Source organism: Stigmatopora nigra, chromosome 20, assembly GCF_051989575.1.
Source record: "Stigmatopora nigra isolate UIUO_SnigA chromosome 20, RoL_Snig_1.1, whole genome shotgun sequence".
Taxonomy (NCBI): domain Eukaryota; kingdom Metazoa; phylum Chordata; class Actinopteri; order Syngnathiformes; family Syngnathidae; genus Stigmatopora; species Stigmatopora nigra.
The window spans coordinates 7,688,860-7,704,145 of record NC_135527.1 but is presented as its reverse complement, the minus strand read 5'-3'; the positions used below and the strand labels follow the sequence as shown (position 1 = coordinate 7,704,145).

Genomic DNA, 15,286 nt, shown 5'->3' with positions numbered 1-15,286 from the left:
AACCTTCATTTCTTGGTCTTTATTACTTGTTAATACCGAAAAAAAAACAAAAACAAATGAAATGCCACAAAGTGCGTGGTCTTCCCGACAAAAAATGGACTCAAAGGCCTCATCTAAAAACAAAAAAACACAAAGTAAGGCAACATCGAGCTAGCAAGAAAGAAGCTAATCTTAACGTGGATTTGGACAATGTTACACAGTAACTATACTAAAATGGACTTTCACAGCTTTCCGTCTTTTTCGACATGAGACAAAGGGAATTGACGTCATTGCTTTGGTTTTTAGTTGGAGTCACTTTTTTTTCTGGTGGTTTTGGAGCTCTTGGGGACTGTAAAGCAATCTTTTGCGTTGGTTTGGTAGCACTTGGTGAGAGCTTTTGGGGCGGCGGCCATGGGTGGTGGTGGTGGGCGGGACTTAAAAGGAAATCGGGGTTGACCTTCACAGCCCTAAAGCGACTTGCGTTGTCTCTTCATGAAGGACATGGAGTAGTCGCCGGGCGGCGTGCTCTTCTGACGTTTCATCTGAACCTGAGACTGAGCGGTGAGCTGCAGCTTGATGGCGCTGGAGTTCACCTTAGCGGCGCGTAGGAGCTCCTTCATACCTTTCATTTTCTCGCTCTGGAAGACCACCACAGGGGCAGCCGGGCGGGTAGGCGAAACCCCCCGCGAAGGGGAAGCCGCCCCGGATTCGGGGACGGGAGACTTAGGTTTGCCCTCGGAACGACGCCGGCCGCCTCCCTCGCCGACCTTCCTCGGCAGGGCGCCTGGGGTCTGGGAGGCGGGCGACGCGGGGGCGACCGGGAGGGGAGAGTTCTGCTCTTCTGGCGGCTTGGACTCCCTGCGGGGGCCTCTGCGGCGACCCTCCCAGGGATCCTCGCTGGATGCGTCGTCTTCGTCCGGGCACTCGGGCTCTTTGGTGATGATGGAGACTTTTTGTCGGACCTAGGGTGTACAATGGAGTCAGTTTCTCGCGGCGCCGGGGGGCCTGAAGGTGGCTTTCTTACCTGCCCCTCGAAGCGGCTCAGGGACTGGACTAGGTAGGTAGCCCAGCCCACGTGCAGAACCGGGGTAGGGCTACCCTCCTCCCACTTGCAGATGCCGTCGTAGAAACACAGCAAGTGGGCGAAGCATTCGGGGTCCCGTAGCGCCGATAGGGCCGCCTCCTGCTGCTGCTTAGGCTCCTCCTACAAAGCACAGAAGGTATGTAACACAAGACAGGACATTTGGGGACATGTGCAACTTCTCACCGCTCCAGCGCCGTCCAAGTCTTCGGCGGGACTCTCGGCGGCGACGGACGTCTCCTTGAGCAAGTTGGGGATGACGTCGTTGGCGATGTCAAAGAACTCTTTGTAGATTTCCTCGTCCTCGCGGAAGTAGTTAAAGCTGCGGCAAATGTAAATGGCGGTCACGTGGTGGTCCTCCCCCTACAAGATGGCCACTTACTCTTGCATGACTTGGGCGGCGTCGGCCCACGCCCTCAAGGCGTCCCGCACGTTCCGGTGCCGGTAGTGGAAACCCGCCAAGTACATGTAAGGGTAGATGTGCTCGTTGTTGTAATGTTTCTGGGCCGAATTCACAGCCTGGTGGAGATTGACAGAAAACAATAGAACATTAGCATGAATTGGCTCCTCCCACTGGAGAACCCCAAAGCGACCTTTCGGTGGATTTCCAGCGGGCTCTCCTTGCCGGGAATGGGATCTTGGTCCTCCAGGTCCGCTAGAGTCCCCATGGCCATAGGATACCTGCCGCAAAGTACACGAGTGGTTGATAGGTTTGGACTCCTCCCACATGGGCACGCTTACCTGTCCAGGTCGCCTCGTTCGTAGAGCAACCACAGCAGTTTCTGAAACAAGAAAATGGAGATCAGGATTCGGAGTCAGGAGCTGGGTCTTCTCAAACGCTCACCTGTTGAAGCTGCAGGAGCTCCGAACTATCGGTGTGGAGGTCCAACGAGGGGTTAATGGCGCACACCATGAAGGCAACCTCCATGTTGCGGTCACATTTCATGTACGAGCCTTTAAGGTACAGCCAACTCTGAAAGGATCAAAACAATTCAATGCATTGGCTTGTCAACGCCACAGGAGGGCAGTAAATCGCTCCATTCATCTAAACAGCCAATCAACTTCTTTCCCAAACCTTTTCATTGACTCCCGGCGCCACCGTCTGGCCACGCCTGTCCTCGTTGCCCTTGCCGTGCCAGGTGACCTCAGCCGTCTCGTCGCCATCTTTGCCGAAGATAACCCAGGCGTGGTCTTCGGACAACGCCAAGTGTACGTCCTTCAAGGACAGAACCTGGCAGGCCGCTACCACGGCGAACGCCACGCCCGAACTGTCCAATTTGGTCCCTTAGTGGAAAAACATGGCGTTTTTTCAGGATTTTCTTTTAAACGAGTCGGTGGCTTACCAGTAATGAGGCTGAAGAGAGACTGGATATGAGCACGGTCTTTAAAGTAAGAGCGACTGAGGCTGTTCCAGATAACGTCGGAGACTTTCTTCACTAATTCTCGACTGGAACCCGCCGGCGTCCGCCTATACTGGGACAAGTCCACGGCCCCGCGGATTTGCGCCGTGAAGCGCTCGTACAGCGCAGAGATAGTGCCCAACTCCACGGTAGGGAAACAAGAGTTGGGACAGTCCGGCTCTAGTGGTTCGAATCTTACACCGGCAACATTGACGGGGACCACGCGGTTCACGGCCAGGAAGTGCTCCACAAAACCCAGGACCAGGGAGAGGAGCGCCAAGTCGGGTTCGGTCTTACGGAGCTCTGCGTCGAATAGCTGGACCACCCCGTCGATCCCCTTCAGGGGAAAGTGCTTCTTTTGGGACGAATGCAAGCCCATTGTGTCCTCAAAGCTTGTCTTTGCCTGTGGTAATGTTTGTGACAAAACATTTTGGAATTAAAATACATTCGCAGCGTCGGGATATTTCAAAAGGTAGCATCTTTTTTCATCCTTATAGAGGGGCTTCATTCGCGCGGGAATTCTGACGTCATTTTCCGCTAAAATAAAATCTAACGGACGAATGACAGTAAGTATGGAGGGGTGGGCGGGGCACATCAAAACACACGCACATAATACACAAAAAAGCTAAGCTAACGTTAGCATTTTGCGCTTCAATTGAAGCTGCGCCACATTAAATACCACTTTCAATTTTGAATGAAATGAACAATTACGACCTCTTGGAGGTGTACCAGAGAGTTTATTAAACAAACGGTGACGTAGAACCCATAAAATAAGCGACTGGAAGTGACCGGCATGCGACATGCTAGAAGCGGCTAGTTAGCGCAACCGAATTAGTTTCGAATTAGAAAGTCTCAGGGAACACTGCCGCACCTATATAAGGTTTATATTACTGAATAACAGAATAAGACTGAGCGTGAAACGGTAGACTTACCCGGTAGAGCTCAGCAAGAAGCCGGCCACATGTTCGTGTGTTTATTGTGTTCCACTTGTTTTACCGCGCGCTTCTTTATCCCTCGAAAGTCGCACAGCTGACGTCAACGCGCCTTTTACGCAAACGTACGTCATTGGAAGGCTACTTCAAGTACTGGGAACAGCGTTGGAAATGGCGAATATAATGTTGCTTTTAAGCCGGGATGGCATGAATTGAACGATACGATCAATTCTATGCTATCAATAGCAATTTATGTCCAATCTAGTATTCCCGTAAGGCTAGTTACAAGTTAGTATATAACATCTACTGTGTAGACAATGTAAAATGTATATTGCCTCTATTTATATATATATATAGTCTATAAAAACAACGAGAGAAATTACAATTTTCTATTCAATAGTTCTGTTTTTAAAAGGAATATGCATCTACGTTTTGCTCACCTCATTTAAATTACTTTTACCTTTATACAGACATATTGAAGCTCTTAAGCATGTTGTACAAATAAATTCCTTTAATGGCATAAAGACATGACAAAATCCACGTGAACATAGTACATAAACTCCCTTTTTAGATTGCAAATGCACCCAAAGTCACATTTTAAAATACAAAAACACATGCATTCATCATTGTTGGCAAGTTAGCCACGTCCACTTTATCCAAAGTCAGTGCAATTAGTGCAGAAAATCGTAAAAGTGATGAGGCCAACTGATTGCTATCATAAATTCAGATTTGAAGTGATCTTTCCCAAGTCTTGAAAGCGTAAAGTCAGTAGTAATACAAACAAGGACGAAGGCATTTCCTGGATTCATAGCGCCTGGTATCCATCCGCCCTTCTCCTGCGGCCGACCAGGTAGACCACCACAACCACTAGGATTAGAACCAGCAACGTCACTCCTACCCCGATGGCCACGCTGTAGTTGGGTTGATCAGCCGCGCACTGGTCAGCTGAAAATCAGAGCCAAAGTTACATTTCTATTAAAGTCTAGTAGAAAATTAAAAGAAAATACTCTCCAGGGTCTACTTACTGACTCCAAACTCGTTACTCTTGGAGAAATTGAAGGCCTGCAGGCGGTCATCCTTCACATCCAGATACAAGCCATTTCCCATGTAAAAAGAATCGTTACGGCAAGAGTATGAGTGGCCTAGCTTAGCGGAGAGGACGCGCAGGGAATTGTTGCTAGCGGAAAAATGCGAGCTTGCTGCAAAAAGATGAAATGATGATTAAAAATATATTTAAAAAATGACAACCAGTTTTAATGTCCAGGCTAAAAATTGGACTAACCTGGACTTAGAGGGTAATTCAGATTGAAGGTCAAAGTGTCCACGTAGCTGATGCTATCTTCTGTGCTCTAAAAGAAAAATACATTTAAAAAAAAATGGGTCAAATCAGTTCAGGCCATTCGCGGGTGTTTGTGCGGGTGAGGTTTAGCAAAACACATCACAATCACATGTCCTGACAAAAAATGACAAACAGGCTAGTCGAGTCCACTTCCTCTTTCGAGCCATTTTTCACCCGTGACCAAAAAATAAATAAATCACATGACCTACAGCCAAATATGTGCTAAAGCTAGTAAATGAAAAATGTCAAGTGGTTTTCAAAGCTCCCATTTGGATTTCAAGCATCCTTATTGGAGAGTTAGCATTAAAAAGCTAACCTTATTGAACAAGAAAGTGATGAAACCCTCCGGGAAAACCAGCGTGAAGTTGCTCCTGCTCTGCCGACATTCCCCAACAACACGAGTCTTGTTTGGCTGGACCTTGAACGCACCGCTGCCCTGCAAATAGTTTGTTAGGAGTAGAAGATTGCTTCGATATAAGACAGAAAGACTACCTTTGGTGTTTCCAGGCGGATTTCCAAGGCTACATGCGCCATTACGCAAACGGTGTCGTTATTTAGTAGGCGGTAGTCTCCCGCGTTGGCGGGGACGGGCGGCGTGGGCTGGGGTGGAGCCATGGTGGTGGTCGTTTCGGCGTGGGATGTTGTAGCGTTGATGGTTGTGGGCGCTAGGGAGGTCTTGGGACTGGTTACTGTGGTAGTTTCACCGGTGGTGATGGAGGTGGTGGTGGTGGTTATCGTCGTAGACTCGGTGGTGGGGATTGGCGTCGTGGGTGTGGTCTGTTCGGTGGTCTGCTCAGGTTGGCTTGGCGAAATGAACGCAGGAATCATGGTGGCAGGCGGTTTGGCATGTTTGGCATGTTTGGACAGTGACAAGCCTGCAAATGTAAGGACAAAAAGACATTTTGAGAAATTTGCTCTGACTACAGCAAGAAAAACACACAAAAAACCGCTGATCAATAAGTGCCAGCTGACTTTTAGGTCGAAATGTAGCATGATAACGCCACATCCACGCGAGATCAAAAGTCCACTTCCCGTTCGTTAAAGTTGCAAACGATTACTTGATTGTTCAATCAATTCCTGATTGTTGTTGCCCGTTTTTAAACAAACTTTTCAAGGTTTGTTTGGGAAATAAACGTCAAGGACATGACAGAAAACGAAACTGATCAGAATCCACTGCCTTATTAAAAACAAAAACACATTTCAACGATGTAATAATATTTTTTAAGAAGACCCGAGATGGAATTACCTGAGAAAAGGCAGCAAAAAAGAATGAAAATGGCATTTTTCATGACGGCAGGTGCAGGTAGTCGACTGTCAACAACAACGACGATGGACCAAATGACGCTACGACTCAAAGGCTGGTAAAGCACGCCTTTAAAAGCACGCTCAAACACCGGAAGCGGACACGTGTCGCCAAAATAAAAGGCTATTTTTACAGTTTTACTGCTCATAAATGTCATTCTTGAATCGTTTTGATTAACCCCAATTTTTATGACTTGAAGACACGACAAGACAATTAATCAACGCTTCAAATCATTTAACATTCCAAATGTAAACTCCCCCGTTTGTCTTTATTATGAAATTAATACCACAAATAGGTCATTAGAATAGTTCTCATGACGGGAGCTTATTAGGAAATGAAACTTTGCGCGTTTAGTTGAGTTAGAAGAGGTCAATCTCATAAAATAATGACGTTACACTAGTGCAAATGATCACTGCCATCCTCTCAGTCAAAATTGATTGTTTTTTTTTTGTTATTAGAAGTCAAAATATCAGGACAGTTCTATTCACATTCAAACGAAACTCTTTAAACGCTATTATACAGTTACAGGGCCCAACAGTGCCGTCTTGCGGACACGCATGGTAATGCATAAATTGATTAAGGCATTCAGAACTGATGTCTAAAAATGTTATTTGTTTTTAGTCTTGAAAATGTTTCCCCATCACACCATTCAACAATAAGTTTAAAAAAGTAAATGTACCTCCCTAGAAACGCAACGCTAATGAACTTCTCTCTCCGCCAATGGCAAAGCCGCATTATCACGGGCGACGCCTTTCATGACGCCTCGGAGGGGGAGAGATTGTTGAAAACCATATAAGGAAAATACTAACGCATGCGCGCTGTTGTCAGTTTTGTTTGAAGTGAACTGCCCTTACGAGCTCGCCAGCTCGCCAAGTCGTCCGGCATTTCAATCCGATCCTATTTTTTCTTTTGCTTTCGATTCTCCATGCATTGCGGGGAACATGTTAGGCCACCATTACCCCAATGCTGACAAGTCGCAACAACTGGCCAACTACGTGGAGGATTATCTGGAATGTGTGGAGTCCCTGCCTTTGGACATACAAAGAAATGTTTCCGTGCTTCGGGAAATCGACGCCAAGTACCAAGGTAACGCAATCGAGGACACTTTTGACCGCAACGATGGCGGAGGGTGCAAACGGGCTCCGTCTTGGAATGCCTCGTTTCCCAGTTTACGTCAACGCAGCATTAGCGAACTCCTGCAGGGGGGCGGGGGTAAAAAATGCTCATTGACTGTCCCTGTGGGAGATGTGTAAATACATTCCGACCAGGTTCGATTCCTGGCTAGGTAGGACTTTCCCAATGGCATTAAGCTTCAATTTATTGGAAAATCAAGGGGATGTGTAGATTTTCTTGGCTGCTCCGCCAACTGTGGAAGAGCTGCTGTTGTATGCCCTGCCCCCGTCACGTGATCACTGTCCCGTCACTTCCGAGGAAAGACTGTAGGCGGATTGTTTGAAAACAAAAAATAGCTTCCTTTTAAAAAAACAAACATACAAATGAATAGTGTCATTCTTTTAATACTATACCACTAGCAAAGTCTAAAAAAGTCATTGATATTATGACACAGCTTAACTGACGTCCAATCCATTTGTCATTTTCTCTTTGCAGAAGTACTAAAAGAAGTGGACGAAGTATTTGAGAAGTACAAAGCAGAGCAAGATGGCAGCCAACGCAAGCGCCTGCAGGTCCAACTCCAACGAGCGCTCATCATCAGCCAGGAATTGGGCGACGAGAAGATCCACGTGGTGACCCAGATGACCGAGTTGGTGGAGAACCGCTCCCGCCAGATGGACTCGCATTCCTTGTGCCTCCAGGAACCCTGCGACTCAGAACGCCCGGCCACGGAGCGCCGCGCTAACGTCCAGGAACCACCGGTTGCAACCGTAGCGCCCCCTGCTGGTGGGGGCGGAAGCGGGGGCGGCGGTAGCGGCGGCAGCACTGACCGGTCTTCGGCTCGCCGTCCTCGTCGTCAACGCAACAGCGAAAGCCGAGACTCCAGCCACCCGTCGGCGAACGGCTCGGTGGCGGACGACGGTGCTGACGAGCCACCCGTGGCGCTTCCCAGGGAGAAGAAATCCAAATCCACCAAGAAGAAGAAGCGCAAGTCCAAGCAGGAGCGTGATGCATCACCGGTGGATTTTGCCATCGACCCTAACGAGCCAACGTACTGCTTGTGTGAGCAGGTGTCTTACGGCGAGATGATTGGCTGTGATAACGACCAATGCCCCATTGAGTGGTTCCATTTCTCCTGTGTGGGTTTGACCTATAAACCCAAAGGAAAGTGGTATTGTCCTAAATGTAGAGGGGACAATGAAAAGACAATGGACAAAAGTCTGGATAAGAACAGAAAAGACCGTCGGTCTAGGTAGTGAACCACTTTGGTCCAAATCCAGTCCACAAAAAGAGCACAATCCAACGTCAATTAAAAATACTCATCCAAGGACATTCATTTATGTTATTTCTTTTAGTGAGAAGTTGCTTTATTTTTGATGTATTAAAAAAAAGAGGAAATAAATCCAAGTCAAGTGTCTTTGCAGAGTCATCGTGTCTTTTTCAAAGTATCTGAGCCAGGTGGACGCCATTTTGGGTCAAGCTTTGATGACAATGTTTGTGGGATGGCCTTGACGACAAAGTGCGATGTCAAAGCCTGGTGACAAAGGGTTGCGATGTCGTGACGTGGCGTCCTTTGTTGGGCTAGGGGTGGACGGGATTGGCACGGTGGGCAAAATATGAGTCGTGATAGCCCCGCGTCGGGGCCGGGAAATGAAATCCTGTCTGTGGAGAAGATTCAAAATGGCATTATGGATTTTTTTGCCCGGCGGGGGATGCTTGGAGATGATGTCAAGACTCGTCGTAATGGACAGGTAATGTTTAACCTTTCAAAATTTGAAAAAATACTTAAAAACTCCAATTATAGAACCAATAAGGGACATTTTAGGCATTAATACTAATCCACAAAGTCCCATAACGCAAATACATGGCGTTTTTTTGGTTAAAATCTTGCTTCAAGCTACCAAAATGGCCACTTAGGGGGACATTTTGTGTCCAGTTTCCTTTCTAATCATTACATTTCTGCTTTAGAACATCACTTACAGCCTCAAGGACAAAGATGAAGAAGCTAACATCAATCATATCATTAAAAGTATTGTGGAAAAAAGTACCTTGGATTTGGCCAACTTGAGGCAGCTAATCGTAGTCTGGGATCGAGAAGAACGTGCTGCGTCCACCTCCCGCATTGACGAGTCGTCCTATGGGGAGCTCACCCAGGAGAAGATTAAGCAGCATCTAAAGGATTTTTTCTCCCAGCGAATCGTTGTGGCCGATCGAGAGGAGGGGTCTTGTGGGGGAGATTCGTCTGCCTTGAAGATATTTGCTCGTTCCAGTGATGTCCGGGTTCGGGATGAAGACATTTTGTTCCTGGAGGACGATGGTGATGTCTTGGAGGAGCCAGGAACGGTTCAGGTCTTCTTGGAGGAACCAGGCAGAGTCTCAGAGGAACCTGGACGTGTCTCTGAGGAAGCATGTCGTGTCTCTGAGGAACCTGGACGTGTCTCTGAGGAACCTGGACGTGTCTCTGAGGAATCACAACGTGTCTCTGAAGAACCACGCCGTGTCTCAGAGGACCCACGCCGCCTCTCAGAAGAACCACGACGTGTCTCAGAGGAACCACGCCGTGTCTCTGAAGAACCACGCCGCTTCTCGGAGGAACCAGGACCAGCCCACGTCTTGGAGGGACCAACCCAGGTCTTCTCTGAAGAACCAGGCCAGATCTTCTCAGAGGAACAGGGCCACACATCAGCGGAATCTCGCCGAGTCTCGGAAGAACCTGCTGACGTCATTTCTCCAGCTTCTTCGGCATCCCTCCTGGAGAAGGCCAAGGACTTGATCAGCCAGGTTTTGAACCCGGTAGTGGACAGCATTGGCAAGACCATCGTGGAGAAAGTCAAGATGACCCTGGAGAAAACAGTCAGGCCTCTGACTGTATGCAGCGATAAGACCAGGATGGAAGAATCCCCTGATGGACCTTCACCCACATCTGAAGGGAACCTGACCCCGGATCGTTATCTCTTGTCCAGCCTCAGTGACAACAGAGCCGAGACCACCACGCCTCGTGTGGACTTCAGGGATCGAGAAGCAGTAGTGGATCGACGTCCTTCCACTTGCTTACCGGAAGAAACTACTTGGTCTAGACCCGAGGACCTAGAAACAGACCATCGGGACATGGTGGGGTCATTAGGGCGATCCGAGGGGGCTAACCAAGGGACCCCCCGAGATGATCCCACCAGGATTTCATCCGGGTCGCTGGAAAGGACCAGTACGGCTAGTAACCTGGTTCACGACATGGTTGACGTCTTGTGTCTGCCAGATTCTCCAGAACGGAGACCCTCTGAGGGGCTTCTTTCCGACGCCCGGGAAGGACGGACGTCTTTATCGGAGACGGGCGCCCGTCTCCGAGATGGAAAGGTCTCCTCAGTGGCTTCACGGGAGTCTCGGGTAGACGGGTTGTCGGTAGAAACGGCAGATACGGATCCGGGATCGTCACAAGGCTTGGTAGAAAAGAGACCTTCTTCCGACTTCGCCTGGACACGAGGACATCCCGTGGAGACGGCGTCCCCAGCGGCTGTAGGCGATCTGGAGTTGGTGGGCTCACGTGGGACTTCGGGAACAGACGCCGATTGTCAGTGGCAAGAAGACCACCGAGGAGAGAGTTCCCTGGAATCGGTGGATCCCAACCTTCCGGTGCACGAAATGACAAAGTCCTGCGAATCGGACGGCGATCTCGATTGGCCGGTGGTCAATTTAAATATCTCACCAGAGGTGGTGGATTCTGACGAGGAGTTCGACTCGAGGAGATTTGATGGTGTAGATGATGACTCGCAATGGGCCCAAGACCAGAGAGTCCGTGGACTTGAGTCCTTTGGCGTCACCAGTCCTCCGTCGGGTATGGTGGATGCCAAGATCTCTTCAGGAGAAGCAGCAGTCCGGGCTGAAAGCCTATCCCGGTTCTACGACACGGATCCGGCTTTTAATGAAGATTTTCAGTGTACATCTGTACGGGTTAAGCCGAAATTGTCAGAGGACAGGGTGTCCCGGACATCTTCTTCGCCGGAAGAAGGGTTAGGGCTTGTTGCCAAGTTGTCTGAGACCAGAATCTCGAGGAGGGCTTCGTCCAAAGGGGCAGATGCTTTTGATTTATCCGAGGACAGGACATCTTACAAGTCTTTGTCCCCAGTTGAAGAAGGAGTGGTCTCTACAGTGTCAGAAAGTAGGTTGTCCAGAAGGGATTCTTCCAAAGTAGATGTTTCTAAGTGGACAGAAGACCGGCTATCTCAGAAGTCAATGTCTTCAGAAGAAGTCGGGATTGGACCTAAGTTTTCAGAGGGAAGAATGTCCAGGGATTCGTCCAAAACTGGAGATGTCTGCAAATGGGCAGAAGAGCTTTCACAGAAGTCTTCGTCCTCAGAAGAAGTGAGCTTTTTTTCAAAGATGCCAGAGAGTAAGCTATCCAGAAGAGCGTCCTCCATATCTGGGGTGGATGTCCGCAAATTGTCAGAGGACAGAATATCCAGGAAGTCTGTGTCCTCTACAGAAACAGGGATTTCTCCCAAATGGTCTGAAAACCGTCTGTCCAGGTCTTCTTCCAAGTCCTCGCTAGATCTTCGGAATATTTCCGATGGGAGGATATCTAGGAGACCTTCTTCTAAAGACGCAGTACGAGCTATCTCCAGGTTGTCCCAAGACCGGATCTCTAGGAGATCGTCTTCTAGGGAGTCAGTGGACGTTATCTGCAAGTCGTCAGTGGAAAAGATTTCCCGTTGGTGTCTTTCCCGGGAAACAGCGGAGCCTGAACGCAACTTATCGGAAGAAAAGATGTCTTCGTCTAGAGTTCCTGGAGATCACCAACTTAAGAGCCCCAAGGACAGACAATCGTCTTCTGATGGTGTCAAAGAGTCCTCTGAAGAACCAACTGAGACCAAGACTTCACCTAAAATCCAAGCCGTGTCCTCCGACTGGAATCGAGTGAAACTACGGCGTGGTAAGCGAAAGACATCCTGGCTTCTGGAAGACTGTCCAGCGTCCATCTTTGAATGTATCAGCACCCAACCAGCTATTCGTCCTATCTTCAAAAAGCTGTCCGCCATGTGGAAGACGCATTACGGCAGGAGAAGAAGCAAACGAGTGAAATCTATGGGCGAAAGGAAAAACCTGAGGACACGATTGTCCGTTCTCTTCAAAGAAAGACCGCCGTCCTCTTTGGATTCGTCCATTAAAATGGCGCAGTTGCCGCCTGGAGAAAGCGAGGACGAACAGTCCACACAGACTGTGGAGAATGCTCATAATATTCATAGCTTTTTTGAGAATATGTTTATCAAGGAGTTCTCCGCCAGGTTGGAAAAATCCTTGAAAAGAGGCCTATTGGATGTCGTCAATGATTACAATGAGAGAATTTCAAGGGACACTAATGGAGATAAACCTAAGCCCAAATAAGGGGCGGAGTTAGTGGTGGTTTTTACCTTTTACAATCTATTCAAAAGTGATTAGCTTATTAACTCTATGTTGTTTTGATTGGTCACTATTTGAAAATATTGTCCTATATAATTGTAATAAAAACAAAGTCAGTTGTCAATATAGTTTTCCAACTGTGTTTTTATTGGAGTACTATAAAAATGTTTTTTTCAGGTCTAATAACTGAAATAATGATAATACAAAATTTCTATTTTTTAAGGCAAATATTACAGGGCAGTGAGTCCAGTTTGTACCTTCAGAATGGGAGAAATCCATTTTCTTGGGTTTTAACCGGGTTTTCAAGTCATCCTTTAGGAAAACTGCATTGAAAATATTGCCTCTGATTGGTCGTCCTGGAACTATTCGCCATCTTTGCCTCCGGTTTTACTCAACTGCAACATAAGAACCCAAAATGACATAAAATGTCCAAATTCTTGTAATTTTTTCAGTACTTACATGCTGGATGTTGGTCATAACAAGGAAACAAACACAAAAAAATCAAAAAAGTTAATTAAAATATGGAATACAGCATGCAAATATGTAGAAAATTAATTGCATACATACTTTAATGACGTCTACCCAGTTCCAACCTCTTGGTAGTTCCCCTTTATGGTCTGTTAGGAAAAAAACCCTGTTTAAATATGGCCAATTTGACCACCATTTTGGCTCTTACCTGTCCGATTGATGATCCTTCTTTTCTGTGCTTTGGTGAGCTGCTCTTTCTTATTTTTCTTGGCATTTGCTGCCACGTTAGCCGTCGAATCGTATCCGGATGTTAGCGTCTGTTAAGAAACGGGACAGTCAAAGCAAGCTAACCGACTGACTTGTTTGACTTTGAACGCACCACGGCGGTAACCACAGGTTTGTGGTTCTCCATCAGCACTTCCTGGTTCTCCTTAGCCCATTCGAACAAGGTATACGTCATTGCATCACCCAAGTTGGCCTCTACTTGTTCCTCCAGCTTGGATAAGATGACTTGCTTGGTTTCTGGACCGCTGTTATAGACATTTAAATTAGATTTTTGTTTCTCCAACATAAGATTTGTGGACAACTTACATTCTGTTGTTGAAAAAGCCACCCAGGGAGATTTGGGGGCCTGTTTCGGGGTACGTCTCTGGCCATGAGATGTCCAAAATAAAGGCTTTGGAGTCGTCTATGTCTCCTATCTGTAGATTATGATCAGGGATAAGCATTTTTATACTTCAAAAGACTACTAATAGCTTTTAACGTACATAAATGGATGCAGTACTGCTATTAGAGCCAATGATACTAATAAATAACTCCATTCAAGAACATACTATTATAATGTAATTGACTGTTACTCACCCGCAGCTGAAAAGAAACTGGATCAAGCTCTTTAAAACAGTCGTCACCTTCGTAGATGGAGCGAAGAGCTTCCAATTCCATCTAAAAAAACAAGAGATTGTAGTTTAATTGTATATTTATGTGCCCAGGACTGGAAACGTGTTAGCATTTTGCTAAATCAAGTGCTGCATTTGCGTCTTACCTCTTGATCCTCGTTCGCTGTCATGCTTCAGTTGTCGTTTGGTTGCGGTGCACTCTTTCCGCAAAACCAAACTTTCACGATAAGGACGACATCGATGTTGTTAAATTGTGATGAATTCAAGCAAACTTGTGAGCACATTCGCAATAAACATCAGCATTTTCGGCGCATGCGCTATAGAGAAATCCTCATGCTCATTAGTGGTTGATACACCAGTCTTAAGAGGCATTTATCGCCGTCTTGTGGACAAAATATGTAGTACATTCTACATGTAAACAAAGGTTCAACCCAAATATACTATCCACATTCATTTATATTATTGTTCAATAAATTAATCAATTATTTTGTAATTGAAATACCAAAACTATAAACACGAATACACATGAATACACATGTATACACATGTGTACACATGTGTACACGTGTATACATGAGCATACATGTGTATACACGTGTGTATACATGAGTATACACGTGTATACATGTGCGTTTATGTGTATTCGTGTTTATAGTTTTGGTATTTCAATTACAAAATAATTGATTACCATTTTGAATACCAAAACTATAAACACGAATACACATGAATACACATGTACACACATGTACACACATGTACACACATGTACACACATGTACACACATGTACACACATGTACACACACGTACACACATGTACACACATGTACACACATGTACACACATGTACACACATGTACACACATGTACACCCATGTACACACATGTACACACATGTACACACATGTACACACATGTACACACATGTACACACATGTATACACATGTATACACATTTATACACATTTATACACATGTATACACATGTACACACATGTACCCACATGTACCCACATGTACACACATGTACACACATGTATACACATGTATACACATGTATACACTAATGTATACTAATGTATACACATATACACATGTACACACACCTTTTTAGTCCATATTTGTGCCTTTTCCTGAAAATACTGTCACAAAAATACACTTAGTGAACTCGTATCATATTGCAAATAAAACAAACTATCCAACCCACTTTTACTGCCATTTTTTTGTGAGTAAATATGCTAACATGCATCCAAGGTTCCCCAAAAAAGGACAAAGTACCCCTTCAATTTCTCCCACATAGTTACTCACATCCTTCAACGCCGTGGGCTCTTTGTCGTCCCCCTCCTCGTTCATCCCATCATCATCATCATCGCTCCTCATCCTCG

The 15,286-nt window shown here is 46.4% G+C and overlaps 4 protein-coding genes across 5 annotated transcripts; 1 reads left to right on the top strand and 3 right to left on the bottom strand.

The window, feature by feature from the left end:
* Nucleotides 1-4: 4 nt before the first annotated feature.
* men1 (multiple endocrine neoplasia I) lies at nt 5-3,540 on the bottom strand. Its single transcript, XM_077741467.1, has 10 exons — nt 3,393-3,540; nt 2,404-2,863; nt 2,136-2,344; nt 1,905-2,033; nt 1,802-1,842; nt 1,654-1,741; nt 1,443-1,579; nt 1,247-1,382; nt 1,004-1,183; nt 5-941 (listed from the first exon to the last, which is right to left on the bottom strand). The coding sequence occupies exons 2-10, from the start codon at nt 2,837-2,839 to the stop codon at nt 447-449; spliced, it is 1,851 nt and encodes a 616-aa protein (XP_077597593.1). The 5' UTR covers nt 2,840-2,863; nt 3,393-3,540; the 3' UTR covers nt 5-446.
* A 343-nt stretch (nt 3,541-3,883) lies between these two features.
* cd68 (CD68 molecule) lies at nt 3,884-6,128 on the bottom strand. The gene is made up of 6 exons (XM_077742618.1): nt 5,978-6,128; nt 5,224-5,606; nt 5,048-5,167; nt 4,675-4,741; nt 4,418-4,591; nt 3,884-4,337 (listed from the first exon to the last, which is right to left on the bottom strand). Exons 1-6 carry the CDS (start codon nt 6,018-6,020, stop codon nt 4,198-4,200), a joined length of 927 nt encoding a protein of 308 aa, XP_077598744.1. The 5' UTR covers nt 6,021-6,128; the 3' UTR covers nt 3,884-4,197.
* A 714-nt stretch (nt 6,129-6,842) lies between these two features.
* ing2 (inhibitor of growth family, member 2) lies at nt 6,843-8,564 on the top strand. Of its 2 annotated transcripts, XM_077741471.1 has the most exons (3): nt 6,843-7,120; nt 7,643-7,779; nt 7,849-8,564. In XM_077741471.1, exons 1-3 carry the CDS (start codon nt 6,976-6,978, stop codon nt 8,401-8,403), a joined length of 837 nt encoding a protein of 278 aa, XP_077597597.1. In that variant the 5' UTR covers nt 6,843-6,975; the 3' UTR covers nt 8,404-8,564. The 2 variants fall into 2 exon arrangements, with proteins under 2 accessions (XP_077597597.1, XP_077597596.1); XM_077741470.1 differs by having other exon boundaries at nt 7,643-8,564.
* A 4,100-nt stretch (nt 8,565-12,664) lies between these two features.
* On the bottom strand, nt 12,665-14,244 carry rwdd (RWD domain containing 4). Its single transcript, XM_077742550.1, has 7 exons — nt 14,049-14,244; nt 13,868-13,948; nt 13,598-13,707; nt 13,386-13,536; nt 13,215-13,323; nt 13,106-13,155; nt 12,665-13,000 (listed from the first exon to the last, which is right to left on the bottom strand). Exons 1-7 carry the CDS (start codon nt 14,070-14,072, stop codon nt 12,926-12,928), a joined length of 600 nt encoding a protein of 199 aa, XP_077598676.1. The 5' UTR covers nt 14,073-14,244; the 3' UTR covers nt 12,665-12,925.
* Nucleotides 14,245-15,286: the final 1,042 nt, after the last annotated feature.